The 16,364-nt window shown below is 34.0% G+C and overlaps 3 protein-coding genes and 1 long non-coding RNA gene across 4 annotated transcripts; 2 read left to right on the forward strand and 2 right to left on the reverse strand.

Annotated features, from left to right (window-relative positions):
* The first annotated feature begins 1,263 nt into the window (after nt 1–1,263).
* LOC133794407 (uncharacterized) lies at nt 1,264–2,389 on the forward strand. The gene is made up of 3 exons (XR_009875199.1): nt 1,264–1,575; nt 1,883–1,991; nt 2,312–2,389. It is a non-coding gene; the product is annotated as an uncharacterized LOC133794407 (long non-coding RNA).
* A 2,305-nt stretch (nt 2,390–4,694) lies between these two features.
* On the forward strand, nt 4,695–5,241 carry LOC133794408 (low temperature-induced protein lt101.2). Its single transcript, XM_062231636.1, has 2 exons — nt 4,695–4,823; nt 4,960–5,241. The coding sequence occupies exons 1-2, from the start codon at nt 4,743–4,745 to the stop codon at nt 5,041–5,043; spliced, it is 165 nt and encodes a 54-aa protein (XP_062087620.1). The 5' UTR covers nt 4,695–4,742; the 3' UTR covers nt 5,044–5,241.
* Nucleotides 5,242–11,533: 6,292 nt separating this feature from the next.
* On the reverse strand, nt 11,534–13,063 carry LOC133796134 (uncharacterized). The gene has a single exon (XM_062233616.1). It carries the CDS (start codon nt 13,061–13,063, stop codon nt 11,534–11,536), a length of 1,530 nt encoding a protein of 509 aa, XP_062089600.1.
* Nucleotides 13,064–13,370: 307 nt separating this feature from the next.
* LOC133796135 (uncharacterized) lies at nt 13,371–14,774 on the reverse strand. The gene is made up of 2 exons (XM_062233617.1): nt 14,259–14,774; nt 13,371–14,150 (listed from the first exon to the last, which is right to left on the reverse strand). The coding sequence occupies exons 1-2, from the start codon at nt 14,772–14,774 to the stop codon at nt 13,371–13,373; spliced, it is 1,296 nt and encodes a 431-aa protein (XP_062089601.1).
* Nucleotides 14,775–16,364: the final 1,590 nt, after the last annotated feature.

Here is a 16,364-nt window from a genome sequence, read left to right on the forward strand (position 1 = left end):
GCTAAAAGTGAATTAGGCTTATTGAGGCAAAGTCATACAGTCTCCGGTCTGAGGTATTTTCTAATTCAGAGCTCAATAACTTTATTTTTATTCTTTTTTCTTGAATAAATATATAGTATAAGATATGAATGGGTTTTGCTCAAACATTTTGGATCCTTTTCTTTCAATTAGGGAAGGGTTCTCTAGACTGGATAATTCTGTTTGTGCTCAAGCAAGCAGCAGTCTTTCTGATACATCTAACGAGGATAATATTTCAAATCGAAATGGAGAACCTCAAGAAAATAACTTATATGCATCAACGATTTGGAATGGTATGTGTATGTCTCTTCGACACTTCTTGGATTTTGGTTCTTTTACATATGATGTTTATGTTGCTAATCTTTTTTTCCTATATAGGAGTGGGAAATCATCAATGACATGAGGATTGACATGGCTAGACTACAGCAGAGGATGAATAACTTGCAAAGAATGATGGAAACTTGCATGGACATGCAACTTGAGTTGCAGCGCTCAATAAGGCAAGAAGTCTCTGCTGCCCTGAATAGGCCAGCTTGTTCACAAGGTACACCAACAAATTTAGATCCAATTTTTCTTATAATTAATTTGGAAATAAGATTTTTTTCCATTAAGATTAACATATAATTTGAAAGGACCATAATCATATAAATTGTTCGCAGCTGCTCCAGCATAGTTGTGTGAGGGTGGTTTGGCCGAGGATGACACCAAGTGGGATCATGTTAGAAAAGGAATGTGATGTATATGTTCTAATACCAATATTGACTCTTTACTGTACAGGTTGGTAGAGATCTCATACTTTTTTTTTTTGATAATTATATAGCTTGTTCTAATCAAAGGCTATAATGGATTGAATTTTTAGTACCTGGAAATGATTGTCTTTGAAGATACAGATATTTTGATGATGTCTTTTAGTTTTCTATTTGTATTTTCCAGAGTTTGTCTAGATATGTTGTTTAAATTATTTTCTATTTTTTTCTTTCTTATTTTGTTTCTGGTACTAAGATGTGATTAGTTTCCTCTGCTTATAAGGTTTTTTTAATGTTGTTCTGCATTTGTTTGGACCCAAGCATGTGCTTTGTAGTAGGTTAGCTTAAATTGGCTTCATCTGCTTTTATGATTTTTTTTTTTTAAGAAATCTTCAATGTCAGTGATATGTGCAATTAGAGTTGTTTTGTTTAAACATGATATTAGACTTGTTTTACTGTTCTTGTAGGTATTACTGTTCATTCTATCCAATAAGGTAGTTGGATGCCTAATTGCCGAACCAATAGAGAAGGCATTCAAAGTCATCTCAAATTCAGCAAACAATGATGCTATTAACACAAAAGAACAAAGAACCAAACCAACCATCCTCCAATTTGGGAATATTAGTTTTCAGAGGGAGACAGTGAAAAGATCTCATTCTTCTAGTAATACTAACCTGTTGGATGGAGACCTTGGTAGTGCAGTTGTTTGCGAGGAGGTAGCAGTGCCGGCTGTCTGTGGCATTAGAGCAATTTTGGTGTCTCCTGTCAACAGAAGAAAATGAATAGCCACTCAGTTGCTGGATGAAGTGAGGTAATTCTCTTATGTTTAAGATATTCACTTTGGCAAGTGATGACCAATATATGATTTTTTGTAATTTTTATTTGTACGAGTGCCAAATCCTTGTTTGAGAGAGAGAGAGAGAGAGCGATAGAGAGAGAAACTTTACTTTTGATGTTCTTCAACTTGTGTCATTTTGATGTTCTGAAGTTTGCACTTACATTATCTTGTGTATAGTTTTCCTTGTATTGAATTTCTTCTGCTAGAGCAACCTAATGAGCAGCAGTTTCTAAATGCTAATACAGTACTTGTCTAAGAGTTTTTAGCTGTTGAAATGCAGCTATCACCCAATACCAGTTGTGTTCTCTGAGGCAAAGGGATCATGTATATGGGATCCTGAAGGCAAATGGTATCTAGACTTTCTCTCTGCTTATTCTGCAGTTAATCAGGTAGAAAATGTTGGGAAATTGTGTTTTCATATATATATATATTTGTTACTTGATGACTGAATTTGTTTCTATCTGAGCCACTGCTGCAACTTTTTATCTATTCATATTTCAATGTTCTTTCTTTTTTTCTTTTCAATGATTTTCAATTTTCCAAATTGCTTATTACTGTGACGATTGCTCTTTTTTCTCTATCTCAAGGAAATGCAAATTCATAGAAGATGTAAGGCAGGAAATTTACTGATATTCATTAACAATTGGTATTTTGAACTCCTACACAAGTACTTTTTAATGAACATGCATTATTTATTTCTCATTTTCAGTGCTGCTGCCTCTTCAATGTTTGCACTAAAGCAGCCAACCGTTCCAGTTCAAGCTATCATTGCTAAAGGTGTACCGAGTCAAATGCTAAGCAATTGATTGTGGCTATCATTGCATTATTTTCTTATGATCGAGTTATGGCTATCATTGCATTATTTGCTTCTGAAAATTTGAGAAACTTCATGTTGCAGAAACTATTAGTACTAAAGAATTATGTCAACATGTAATAAGAAGAATCACTATAACATATCTGTTGTGTATGTCTCACAATGTGGTTATCTAGGCTATCAAAAAGTGGTTAAAACAGCTAGTAACCATAACTGTTTTAACAAGATTCCTCAAGTTCACTTTGGTTCAGCTGCAGAGTTAGTTATGTTGATTTTTTAGTTTTGTTTTCGGGTTGGTTCTTTTGTATTTTGGTGCACGTATATAAGTGAACCTTGCATCATTATTTATGTACACAGATTTAGAGAGCACTAAGAGAAAAAGAAGAGAGAAAGAGAGAGTTCAGTGAGTTGTAGTGGTTGGAGTTAAAGAGAGAGCATTATTTGTGTACACTGTTGTTGATGACAGTGTTCAATGTTTTAAACTAATTTGTAGATTGTTAATACAATGTTGAATGTTCTTACTTTTTGTTATTTGAAAATCAAGTTCGTTTGATGATGCTAGTATATATTAGAAAGTTAATTTTAATTATATAAAAAAAATTAAAATATAATATAATAAATTAGTGATATATAAATAAAATATATAATGAGAATTTAAACATATCTAAATATAACAATAATACGAAAATTGAGTTATAATATTTATTACAATAACACTTTTTATGCAAAGAATTATATTATGCAAACTTCATTATATAACACAAATAATGTGTTATACTAAAGTGTAGTATAACACAAAAAATATGTTATACTAAAGTATAGTATAACACAAAAAAATTGTTATATAATCAACTATAAATAACATAATTAAACACTTATCTATATATTAAAATAACACAGAAATTGTGTTATCGTTGACAGTACAATAACACATCTGTATAACGCTGATAAAGTGTTATGTAAAGTACCCTGACCTACGATAACATAGTCGGTCTTAACACATCAGAAAGTGTTATTGTATGTTTTGATAACACATTTTCGGTGTTATTAAAAGCATTTTTTCTTGTAGTGTGATACAGAATATCATACAGAGATACAAAATATCACACACTTAGTCTTTTTCTTTCTTTAGTCTCTGTAGTATTTTATGGTGATAGAAGGAAGGTTTGTTTCGAGTTCGCCTAAGCAGACTCAGTGGTGCATTCGTCCTGCTTGATAGCTGTTGTATCCTGGGAAGTGGTTGCTCACGAATTCTCTAGCACCGTTCAGGTAGAGGGGGCAAATCTGCTTTAAAAAAAGCGTGTTTCGCGCGCCTCGACTTTGGTTTATTCATTCTATTGTATTTTTTTTTTCATTTCTGTTCTTCAATTAAATATATTAATATATATTTCGTTCTTCTCCGCTATATTATTTCTAACAACTTTTTCCGAACCCCCAAATGAGATTCCATTCCCTCTATTTAAAGGCATCAGTCTTTAAAAGACTTAAGCCACTTAGGATTACAACAAATAAGAAAACAAGTATCCTAATTACAAGTCAGACTAAAGTCTTATTGCCTAGCTGTCCAACAGACTATTTTACTCTTATGTGAGAAACCTGATAAGTCCTAGGCCTATCATTAATAAACCTTGAGAGTTTGCTCTTCATTGACATATTGTCTCCAAAGAAACCGTTTTGCATTTAAGAGATTATAATTATCAGATATTAAAAGAAGAAAAAGAAGTAGAAGTCCACAACAGCAGTTCTCTTTTCCTTTCCTTTTCCTTTTCCTTTGCATTTGGGAACCAAGATGATAATAAGCTCCCAATTTGAGCCATCTTTACCGGAGTAATTACATAATAATTGAAAGGAATTTCTGTTAATATATCTGACTCTCTGATCTGGCTATTCTGATATTTGCAAGCCGTTTTGCATGGAAGTTAGTGACCAACATCCTTATCCATGTGAAGCGAAAACCCAAACTACAAGTAATCGTGGCTCTCACTGGAGTGTTTGTCATGTTCTGTACTATGTTGATGGAACTTTCTAATTGGTTAGATCATGCAGGTGTCAGGAAATGCAATGCAGGCTAGCGGGTCCGTGATAATATAAAAATCTTATTGCAGAGAATCGTAAATGAATGTTGACTATCATCTTGTACACGTGTAACATTTTCCGCCTACGTGGCACCAAAAGGTTTATCTAACTGACACCTGTTTTGACTAGATCTTTTTTATCATCCTTCTTTATAATATTCCAAGTTCTGCTATGCTCAATAGATCTTCACATCATACAACTCTTCTGCTTCAAGTTTAGCTCAAATAATTTTCTCCACTTCACCACCACCATGGGCTCAGAAACTTTGATTGAAGTGATATTGGCAATACTCCTTCCTCCAGTGGGTGTCTTCCTACGCTATGGTTGTGCGGTAATAATCTTATACCAAATTGTCTAATGTCTATATATACACATAAACATATTACATATATCTATTCTTTACTTTAGAGGCCTCTTTTTTTTGCAAAGGTTGACTGAATCATTTTAGAATTGGATTGAATATACAGGTGGAGTTCTGGATATGTTTGGTTCTGACAATCCTAGGATACATACCTGGAATAATATATGCACTCTATGTTCTTGTGGGGTAGTTGATATGAGCTTTGTTGTCTAAACAAACAAGACAGTATAAAACAATGTAAAATGTTATGTTTTCATATCATGATTAACTGGTACTGTTTCATCTGTTTTCCTTTTAACTTGTTATTATTTGTCTTCATTATTTTCCTCTTGTCTGATAATGAAGGAAAAAGTGAATAATAAACCCATGTTCCAGAGTTTGGATCATTAGAAAACACTGGAGGATTGATTGAGTTGAAGAGGTGCATCTTTTGTAAATTGTGACTATGCTGTCTAAGATGTTCCTTGTATGATGCAGACTTTTATTTAAATTTCTAAACATAAATATCAACAGATGGATGCATTCGACAACGATCCTGTGAAGAAGTAATCGAGGATTAGGGTAACGAGTCTACATATTTTATTATTTTGAATAACACACTACATACACTTGTGTATTATAGAGATATCTTACAAACAAGTATCTACTTACTAAGAATACATACTCGATAAAATCTACAAAAGGAACAAGAAGGTTATATGTCAATGCCCAGAGTCTCATTCAAAATTTAGGTCTCCGTCATTGAATTGGATGATTTTAATTTAACAACCTAAATAATTTTATTCTATTAAAAACTTTAGGATAGTTTTATATTATCTAAAGGGAATTTACCACCGTTACTACATTTTGCATTTTTTTTTTCATTTTTACTATCCCTAACAAAACTAATAACTTTTATAAAGAATTTTTATCATTAATTTTACTTAAGTTTATATTTTCAGTTTTACCTTTTAGTCATTAATTTTTCTCCCTCTTCTTTCACACTAACCCACCACGCCAACTCTATCTCTCTCTCTTTCATTCTCAAATATTATATTATGATTCAATTGTCGTTTTGACTATCAATTCATTTAATAGAATTTTTTGAACGTAAAATGTCATTTGATTATTTTCTTTTTCTCCTTTAGTTATTAAAGATAAAGAGGAAGACAAATGTGGAAAAGAATGACATATATGGGTAAAATGTAATGCTAATCCTATAAGAGAATATGCCCATTTAATGGGTCAAAATAATTGAGAGATTTTACACAAAGTCATGCACTGCAATTTGTAGAGTGTTTATTTAATTTAACTTTATTGGAATAGGTTTCATAAAAATTTAGTCTAATAAAAGCATTTTCTTTATCAATAATATAATTTTAAGGAAGGTTTTATTATTAATTATTTACTACTATGAAGAAGATTACTTAATTTTTTAATAATAATCAAGTTGTTTTTTAGGATTTTGAGATTTTATATTAGGTTGCAAATGTTGCAATAGTAGTTGCATCTCAAGTTGCAAATATGGTAATGGAGGTTGCAAATGTTCCAAATGAGGTTGTAAATGTTACAGTAATGGTTACAGATATTGCCAATAAGGTTGTAACTTAGGTTACAAATATAGGTTACAAATAAGGATATATTTTGCAACCTCCTTAGGTTGCAAAGGTTATAATAAATGTTGCAAATGTTGCATGGTTGTCAAAAAGGTTTGCTCATGTTACCAAAGAGGTTCTCATATAACCCGATACAACTCATGGCAACTTAAAAACTTATATGTTATTTCATCCTTATGCAACTCACTACAACTTCAAATACAATCTCATGCAACACAATGCAACCTAATACAAATAATAACAACTTAAAAATTTATATGCTAATTTCATTTTTATGATGCATCTAATCTCAAATGCAAATTACAATATTGTAAGCAACATCCTATGCAACCTATAGCTTGTTTTTTTTTCATCATTTTTTAATTATTGTTGCCCATTTTAGCATATAGCTTTATTGCATGTATAATATTTGTTTATACTATAGAGTTTTCTTATGAAAAGTATGTCATTCAGTCAAAAATTACATATTTTACATTCTACTCTCTATAAATGCTGCCAAAACTAAAATATTGGAGAAATGGTAGTCTTCAGTATAGTTCATATAGACTATCCCACAATATATTTATATATATATATATATTTATATAACTGGCTTAGTGAGACCACCATGTTAGTGTGTTAGTTGTTTTCTCACATCTCAATCATATGGGATCTTACAAGAGAAGATAGACCAAGAATGGAGTATAGTAGTTCAAATCGTAATTTTGAAAAAAAAAATTAAGTTATATATTTATGAAATAAATCTTTAGCTACAGTAAAAATGAAATAATTTTTTTTATAAATGTATTAATAAAAGTGTCCCTTATCTAAATTTATATGTTACCAAATAATTTTTTTTGACGAGAAATTTTGTATTTGTCAATAAAATATTTATAATAAAAGAGTGTGCAGGTGTATTGTAAATATTTTTAATATAAAACCATTAAATATTAAATCAAACATAGATAAAGTGTATTCGCTGTCTTCTAGTAAATTATAACAAACATCTAATTTTTGTCAAAGATCTACAGTATCTTGAGTAGGAGAAAGGATAAGAAAGTATATCATTCTTTTCATATTTCTCTAAAATCATAATAATGTATCTCTCTTCGAGGATACATTAATTAAATTTTTATAAACATAAAAAATATATCAATACTCAGTTATTAGCCACATAACACCGTAGCGGTTACCAATTTTTTCTTATTTATTTAATTAATGAGATAAAACATCTGTATATTAAAATCATATATTATTTTAATAAATGCATAAAACGTATAGATAACAAAAATATTTGGTTTGTCTTTTTTTTTAAAAAAATATTTAATGGAATATACATTTAAAATTAATTAAAAATATATATTTATTAATTATATTAATATATATTCAAATATTATAAAATATAATTATATTAATATAAATTCAAATTCAAATATTATAAAATATTATTATTAAAATAATATGTAATACAAAATTAGATATTTAATAATTATATTGATATAAATTTGAATATTATAAAATATTATTATGATAATAATTTATAATCATAATTTTTTATTAATTATATTAATATGAATTTAAATATTATAAAATATTATTATATAGAAGACTAGATATTTAATACGTATATTAATATAAATTTAAATATTATAAAATATCATTATAACAATAATATATAATACATGATTTTTATTTTTATTAAAAATTATCATTTAAAATTTTAAAAATTATCATATTATATATATTCATAAACAATGTTTTCTTTAATTTTTTTTTTAAATTTAATAAAAATAATTAATAAATTATATAAATAAAACTAAACAACGGGCAATACTATCTTAATATTAATTAACGTATAAGATCAATTAATAATATTATCAGCTAATATATATATATATATAGTTTTCAAATAAAAGATATTAGTTAAATTAATTAATTAATTGCTACATATAATTATACTTGGGCTCTTGAAAAATTAATACATTGCAATTTTAGTCATTTCTCAATTTATTTTGTAAATATCACTCACATCCTATACAATATAATAAAGATGTAACTTAGGGACCATTGACCTATAATATTAAGTTCTAATATGTAACGACCCAAATTCACTAATAAGGCTTAAGGGCCTTGATTAGTGTGCCAGGAGGGCATTACTGGAATAATTATGATTTAATGAGTTATTATATGTTTAATGATGCTTATATGATATGTGATATATGCGAGAACCACATTATGATGTGGATAAATCTGTAGCCGGCGACTCGAGGCGATCCTAGGGCTAGATAGCGGGAAAAGTCATAATGGGGTATTATAATTAACTTTGGGCAAGTCAGGGGTATTTTAGGTATCATGTAGTGATTTAGACTATCGGGTGATGAAAATAAATAATTGGAGATATATTTGAGGTTAGGGTGTCTAGGCAGGAATATTGGAAGATTTTACCATTTTGGCCTCGGGGATGGTTCCGGTACCCCGAGCCTCGGGATTAACTTAATGGATAAGTTAGAATTAAGGAAGCCTTTAGAAGAAAAACACAAACCGACTAAGCATTTTCTCTCAGCTCACTTACACGCTCAAAGGAAACCAAGGAGAGAAAAACACAGAAAACTTAAGGGAGAAGCAAGTTGGAATTCTGAGATTTGTAGAGTGGATTTGGGAGTCTAGCTCAAGGGTTTAATCAAGGAACTGGAGCAAGATTTAAGGTAAGCATCTAACTCTGTTTTCTATGGTTGAATTATGAGTTTTAGCTGGGTTTTAGTTAAGTGCTGAAGCAAGTTTAGTTGTGATGTTCTAAGGCAGAATTAAGAAGGGAACTTGGGGACCTAGCTTGGCCACAACTTGGTGAAGTGATTCTACAGCAAAGGTGAGTTCTAACTCCAAGTTTAGAGGTTCTAGATTGTGTTTGAGTGGCTGGTTTGGGTGTTTGTAGCACTTGGGTTTCAGAAATGGAAAGGAGAGGATTAGAGTGTGATAGACTGTGTTTTCTTGGGAATTATGTTGCTTAGATCATGCTAAAGAAATTGGGATTTTATTGGTTTTGAGTTGGGGTCTTTGGGATACCTTAAGGTGAGGTTTAGAGATTGAAAATGGTGGTTTTTTCTGGGTTCGAAGGGTCGGGCCGCGGCATGGTTCTTGGTGAGCCGCGGCCCTTCAAGGTTGTTGCATGCTGAGGAAGGAGGGCGGGCCGCGGCATGGTCCAATCAATGCCGCGGCCCTTACCTGTTTTTATGCCTTGGATGGCTCTGTTTGGGGGCCATGCGGCGGCATGAGTGGCCTATGCTGCGGCGCTTAAGGGATTTTGGAATTTTAAGATTTTAGGCTTGGGAATTTAACCTAGGGTGCTCGGGGTTGAGTCTTTTACCATATTTGGTGAAGTTCAATGTTCCGAGTAGGTGTTAATCTCATTTAAGGTTGTTAATGGTGTCTTTCTTCATGGTTGTGACTAGGTGTTAAGCTAGGGCTCGAGGATCGGATCGCGCTCAAGGAGTATCGCCCGTAACTAACTCATCTGAAAGCTAAAGGTAAGAAAACTGCACCTGGTTGATTATATGAGACGGGACTAAGGGCCCCCTATTGTAAAAGCTTGAAAGGATGGTATTATGTCATGCAAGCCATTTAGTGAACCGAACGGCCTAAGGGTGCCAAGGGTCTCACTAGCGCACAGGGCGCGGCTCAGCCACTGGTAGCCGAGGACAGCTTATTATGCACTGAGCTTGGTTTAAGCGGGCCAGAGTCAGTGGGTTAAACAGAGAGCGCGGCCTAAGTCGTCGGCCCTGATTAATATGTGATATGAGCAGTATATGTGGTAGAATGTATCTTGTATTGGATTGTATGTGCTGATTATCTGTTGTGGACTATCTAGTGAGTATACATGCATACTGAGCTATTTGTCTGTTATTATTGTTTGAGTTATCTGTGATGTTTTCTTGTTGGGCCTTGGCTCACGGGTGCTACATGGTGCAGGTAAAGGCAAGGGCAAGTTAGATCAGCCCTGACTGGAGAGCTCGGCGAGCGGAATGTACATAGCCAGGTGCTCGGCCGCCACGGTTGAGGTCTAGGAAAGGACATGGAACCTAAAGACTGTCTGTTTTGCCTTAGTATGGCTAGTGGATACTTATGTACTTTTGGAAGTCTGTAAACTTATTTTAACTTTGTGTTTATGGGATCCCTTGTTAGTTACAGTTTAAATATATGAAATGAGTCTTTTGAGACCGAAACCTTTTTAACCTTAGATCTTACATGTCTAGTGACACGTTTTCGAATTAATGACTTGACTAGCGAGTCCTGCACCTTTATAAGTACACAGTGTAGCGGTCTTGGCTATCCAGGGCGTTACATAATATCCAAGACTATTAATTAGACTCTCTGGGAAAATCTTATGTGTTGTTGATGAAAACAACATTAGGGTGGTGACGTTTTCATTGTATTTCGTTAAAGCCCAAACACACGACGGAGGGTGCACTGCAATCTCCAACTAGGCGCAAGTGTCTGCTATGTGCGAGTGAGGGAGAGTGTGAATGGACATGACAATGTAGGGCTAGGTGCAGAGGAAGATTGATTTAAAAATGCATGTATCCTATTGTCATTTTCTTTAAACGCATAAGCATTTATCTTTAGTATTAGCTATAAGGTGACTTGTGTATTAAAAAGAAAAAATAAGAAAGAGAGCGAACTACATTAAAAATGGGACAACTTCGAAATTTGACTATTTTTTATGACTTATGGTAAACTTTATGCAAGAATCAAAGCAAAGTATATATATGCAACAATTTTAAATAATCAATTCATGAAATTGTAAAGTATGCATTTTTTTAAACTAAGTCCATACCTTTATTTTTATTCTGTAAATTGCAATAAATTAAATAGAGATAATGTAAATTATGAAAAAAGACATCGTTGCCAAGCATATAATAAATAATTTACAAAATAAACACTAAAAAAAGAGGTATTTAGCTTAAGAGATTTAATCAATAAACCATTAATTTTTCTCAAAACTTTTTTTTATTATTATTGTTGTTTTTTTTTTTTTTGATCAAGAAAAGGATAGTATATTGATCAACCAACAAGTACAAACAAAGGCCGGAGCAGATAACTCCCCCTCAATTACATATTAGAGAAAAAATTTAACATTAACTTCTCCCTCAAATTCAGATTCTTCCTCATACAGCAAAGATTGATTACTCTAGCCTGTACTGAATTCCTAATAAGATCATTAACTTGAGCTACTGAAGAGCAGCAGCTATTCACCCAGCAATTGTTCCTATTTTTCCATATAAAGTACACTGATGCAGCCAAAATAGCTGCCACAAACCGAGCAAGACCAACTGTACTTGGTTCTTCCAGCCAGCAACGCCATTCCTGGAACTGCCAAGGCCAAATAAGATTACCCAGCCACTTCTCAACTGCCTGAAGCACTTTCCTTGAAAAAAGACAGTCAAAAAATAGATGAGCATGGCTCTCCATTTCAATTTCAAAGACCGGGCAGCTATGAGATGAAATTGTTATATTGCAATGATGAAGAAGATCTCTGGTTAGAAACTTCTGGTGATAAGCTTGCCAAAGTATGAACCTGTGTTTAGGCATTGAAAGCATGCACCAAATAAATTTCAGACCTTTGCTAGGGGAACCAGAAATTAAATTCAGATAAAGTGAATTCAGCCTTAATTTTCCCTTGCAAACAGCTGTAGTTAACTCAGTTTCAGACAGTAATTTGCTAACCTTAATTAGCTTTTTCCAATACCAGCTTGTGTCTTGATGAATTTCATAATCCCAGATTCGGATCCCTTTTAGATAAATGCAATTAACCCATTTGACCCACAAGCTATCTTGCTTAGAAGAGATCGCCCAAACGTATCTCGCAAGATTAATCTTATTCCAAAGAACACTCTCTTTAAATCCTAAGCCTCCATAAGATTTTGGCCTGCAAACAAGATCCCAAGATGCTAAATGAAAATTGCTACGAACTCCATTGCCACCCCATAAGAAACCTCTGCATATACGGTCTATTTCTTTGATAACTTTCTGAGGAAGGAGAAATATGCTCATCCAAAAGTTCCTTATCCCCAAGAGAACCGACTGAATTAACTGCACACGCCCAGCATAAGACAGGTTTCGACTAGCCCAACCATGAAGCCTTTGACGAATTTTCGAAATTATTATATCGCAATCCATAGCTTTCCACTTAGTAGGCCTCAAAGGAACTCCTAAATACTTAAGAGGAAACTGCCCTTCTCTCAACTTAGATAAACACAACAGCTTCTCCTTCTCAGCTAAAGTAATACCTCCAAAGTAAATGCTTGACTTAGCTTGATTAATGTTCAGGCCAAACGCTGATGAAAACTCCTGGAACGCCTGTTGCATTATCTGAATTGAACTGAGATGAGCTTTGCACATTATCAACAAATCATCCGCGAAACAAAGATTAGTAATATTTAAAGTTTTACAGAGCAGATGAAATCTGAATTGTTTATCTTTTGCAGCCCCATGAAGAGCTCGGGTGAGATAATCCATAACAAGGACAAATAGAAGGGGGGAAATAGGGTCACCTTGTCGCAGCCCCTTACCACCCTTAAAATCACCATAAAGCTGACCATTCATAAGAATACTATATGAAGAACCTCTCAAGCAGACCATTACCCATTTGATAAACTTGCCAGGGAACTTATAAGCATTTAACAGACTTTCAAGGAAATTCCAATCAATAGAGTCTTAGGCTTTGCTCAGGTCGATTTTCATTAAGCACCTAGGAGACACTCTTTTCCTGTTATAGCCTTTGAGGAGGTCTTGGAGAATTAGAATATTATGGGCAATACTCCTATTCTTAACAAAAGCACCTTGGTTTTGATTAACCACCTTAGGGAGGATAGGAATTAATCTGTTACAAAGCATTTTAGAAATGCATTTGTAAAGTGTATTACAGCAGGCTATTGGCGCGATATTCTTAGGCATTGGAGGGTTGAGTAACTTTGGGAATAAGGGCTAAAATAGTTTTGTTCAGCCTCTTCGGAATGTGGCCTAGATCAAAAAAATCCAACACTGCTGAAGCCACTTCTTTCCCTATATTAGACCATAAACTCTTATAAAAACCAGCCCCAAATCCATCCGGTCCCGGGCTCTTTATTGTCTTTATGCTGAACATAGCTGTTTGAACATCCTTGAAAGTAAAAGGTTTGATTAGGAAAGCTTGATCTTCAATACTAAGGATGGGACCTGAGAGAACTATAGAGGTATCAACCAGCCCAGATGTTGCACTAGTTTCTCCTAAAAATGATTGAAAATGCTGAGTAAAGTGATTAACAACTTTCGGATAATCCACTTCAACACTACCTTGTTCATCTACAAAAGAAACAATCCTATTGAGCCTCTTCCTTTTCTTCATGCTGGAGTAGAACAGTGAAGAATTCTCATCTCCAAACCTCATCCAATCAACCTTACTCTGCTGATATAAGAAACTAGCATAGGCAGCCTCTTTCTTTTTAAAATCCAGGTGAGATACTCTCTCTATATTGCTCAGAATTTGGTTTTTCAGATCAGAAAATAAGTTGTTTTTAGCTTGCTGAAATGACACCTTGCTTTCCTCATACTCCTTAACTATATTACCAACAACTCTCCAATTGAATCTCTTCAATAAGAACTGAAGGCGATGCAATTTCCTCAATATCTGATGCAGACCATAACCCTCTGATGGTAACTCTTTTTTCCAGCTATCTAAAACAGTAGGCTTGAAGAGCGGATGATTAGTCCACATATTGAAAAATCAAAAGGGCCGCAGACCATTTTTAATAACAGAAATATGCTTCAAAACAATGGCACAGTGATCCGAAATTACCTCCCAACTAGCTATTGCATTGACATTTGGAAACATATCAATCCAATCCTCATTTACAAATACTCTGTCTATTTTGGAAAAGATGCGATTATTACCATCTTGGTTATTCGACCAAGTGTAATACGAGCCCAACAATTTCATTTCTTCCACAATCCCAAGATCAAGCCAATTCCTTGCATCCTCAACTTCTTTAGGAGAAATGGCCTTACCCCCAATTCGATCTTCTACATCAAAAACAGAGTTAAAGTCACCAAGTACTAGCCACGGTTTGACAGGAAGAGAGACTGAGGCCAACTCAGACCAAAGATCTTTCCTCAAATCTAGCTGATTTAAACTGTAAACAACAGTGAAGCAGAAAGAGAGACCTATAGCCCATATCAGAACCGTGCAATGAATAAACTGAACATGGTCAACCAGAATATCAACCTTAACCCAGTAACCTTTCCAGATTAAAAGGATCCTACCTTCCAAAGCCTTGCTACTGTAATACTCCCAGTTAACAAAGCTAGTATTCATTACCTCCTCTACTCTATCACCTTTTATTTTGGTTTCCAAAAGAGCCCCAATACCAATCTTATTTATCTTGCAAATATCATTCACTGCTATTTGCTTATTTCTCTTATTCAACCCTCTAGCGTTCCAGCTCACTAAGTTGAAATTGTCCATTCAAATTCAGTAATGGAGAGGGATCATGAAGGAACTGTTGCTGTTCTTGAAGAACACTAAAAGCATTTTTTGAAGTCTGGCCAACATTAGGGGATTTTATCTTCATAGTTCCTAGTTTTTTCGGTGTAGTCCAATCTTTCTCCTTCTGAAGTTCCCCTCTCTGGGAATGTGATTCCTCTACTGAAACCACCTGATTTGTAACAACTATCTTGTTGTTGTTCTTTCTTCCTGAAACAGCAGACTTAATGTTATTATCGGCATCAGCAACTGGGACCTCTTTTCTCCTCCAAACCAGACCTTCCAACTGCTTGCAAGAAGATGATGTATGTCCTAACTTTTTACAGTTAGAACACTTAGTAGGCAGCCACTCATAATCTATCAGTTGATCCATAACTTGGCCTCTCTCGTTGATGTAGTTGATGAACTTTGGAAGAGTTTCTGAAATTTCCATATCAACCAAGATTCGAGCAAATTTAATCATCGAACGATCCTTTGTGACTTTATCAATCATAATTGATTTTCCAATGGTACTAACCAAAGCACTTAAACATTTGGTACCCCAATACTGTAAACCTAGATCAGGCAAACGAATCCAAACAGGTACCGATTTGATCGATTTCAAATTTTCTATATCTGTCGTCCAAGGTCTCAAGATTACAGGCTTCCTGTCAAAGTGGATAACCCCTGCTTCTAAAATCATATCGCGTGTAGCTTCATCTCTGAACTTGACCATTGTATATCCAGAGTTCATCCGTGCTACTCGATCGATCCCAAACTTTCCCCACATCCTGTTGATAAAACCTTCAAAAACTGGTAATGGTGGATTAGCCCCAATGACAACACAAATCAGAGTCGAATTCCAGAATGATGCTTCAACTTCTATCTCCTCTTCAACTTCTATCTCCTCAATATCCAGCTGAGCTATCTTTTGACCTTCTGTCTGGAGAGGTTCCATAAATTCTAATTTCGAACCCCCCTGAAACGGATGGGCTTCCTTGAAATGGGACCATGTAGCCTTAGCCTCTTCTTGGAAATTTTGTGACTCTACCTCTTCCGCCCACGAACTAGATCTATCCTTTGACACTACCAGAGCTTTAGGAGAAACAACTTCCTTCGCCTTATCAGGGAACTCAGGGGACGCTGAGGGAACTTCCTCATCTGCTCGTTTTTCACACACAGGCTCAGACGATGGAGCCTCCAATTGTAACTCTGTGGATGAAGGGAGCTCTTGACAAGGGACCGCCTGACCTAGCTTCTGCACCACCTTTCTTCGCCGCGCCATGGCAAAGAGAGAAGGAGGAGCTCAAGCTTTTTATTATTATTGTTGTTTTTATTATGTATAACAACAGCAGCTTCATTAATGTTTAAATGATATTAATTTTTAATTTGTGTACATTTTATAATTTATGCACAATTATATCAAATTATTATTATTTGATT

The sequence above is a fragment of the Humulus lupulus genome, chromosome 8 (assembly GCF_963169125.1).
Source record: "Humulus lupulus chromosome 8, drHumLupu1.1, whole genome shotgun sequence".
Classification (NCBI taxonomy): Eukaryota; Viridiplantae; Streptophyta; class Magnoliopsida; order Rosales; family Cannabaceae; genus Humulus; species Humulus lupulus.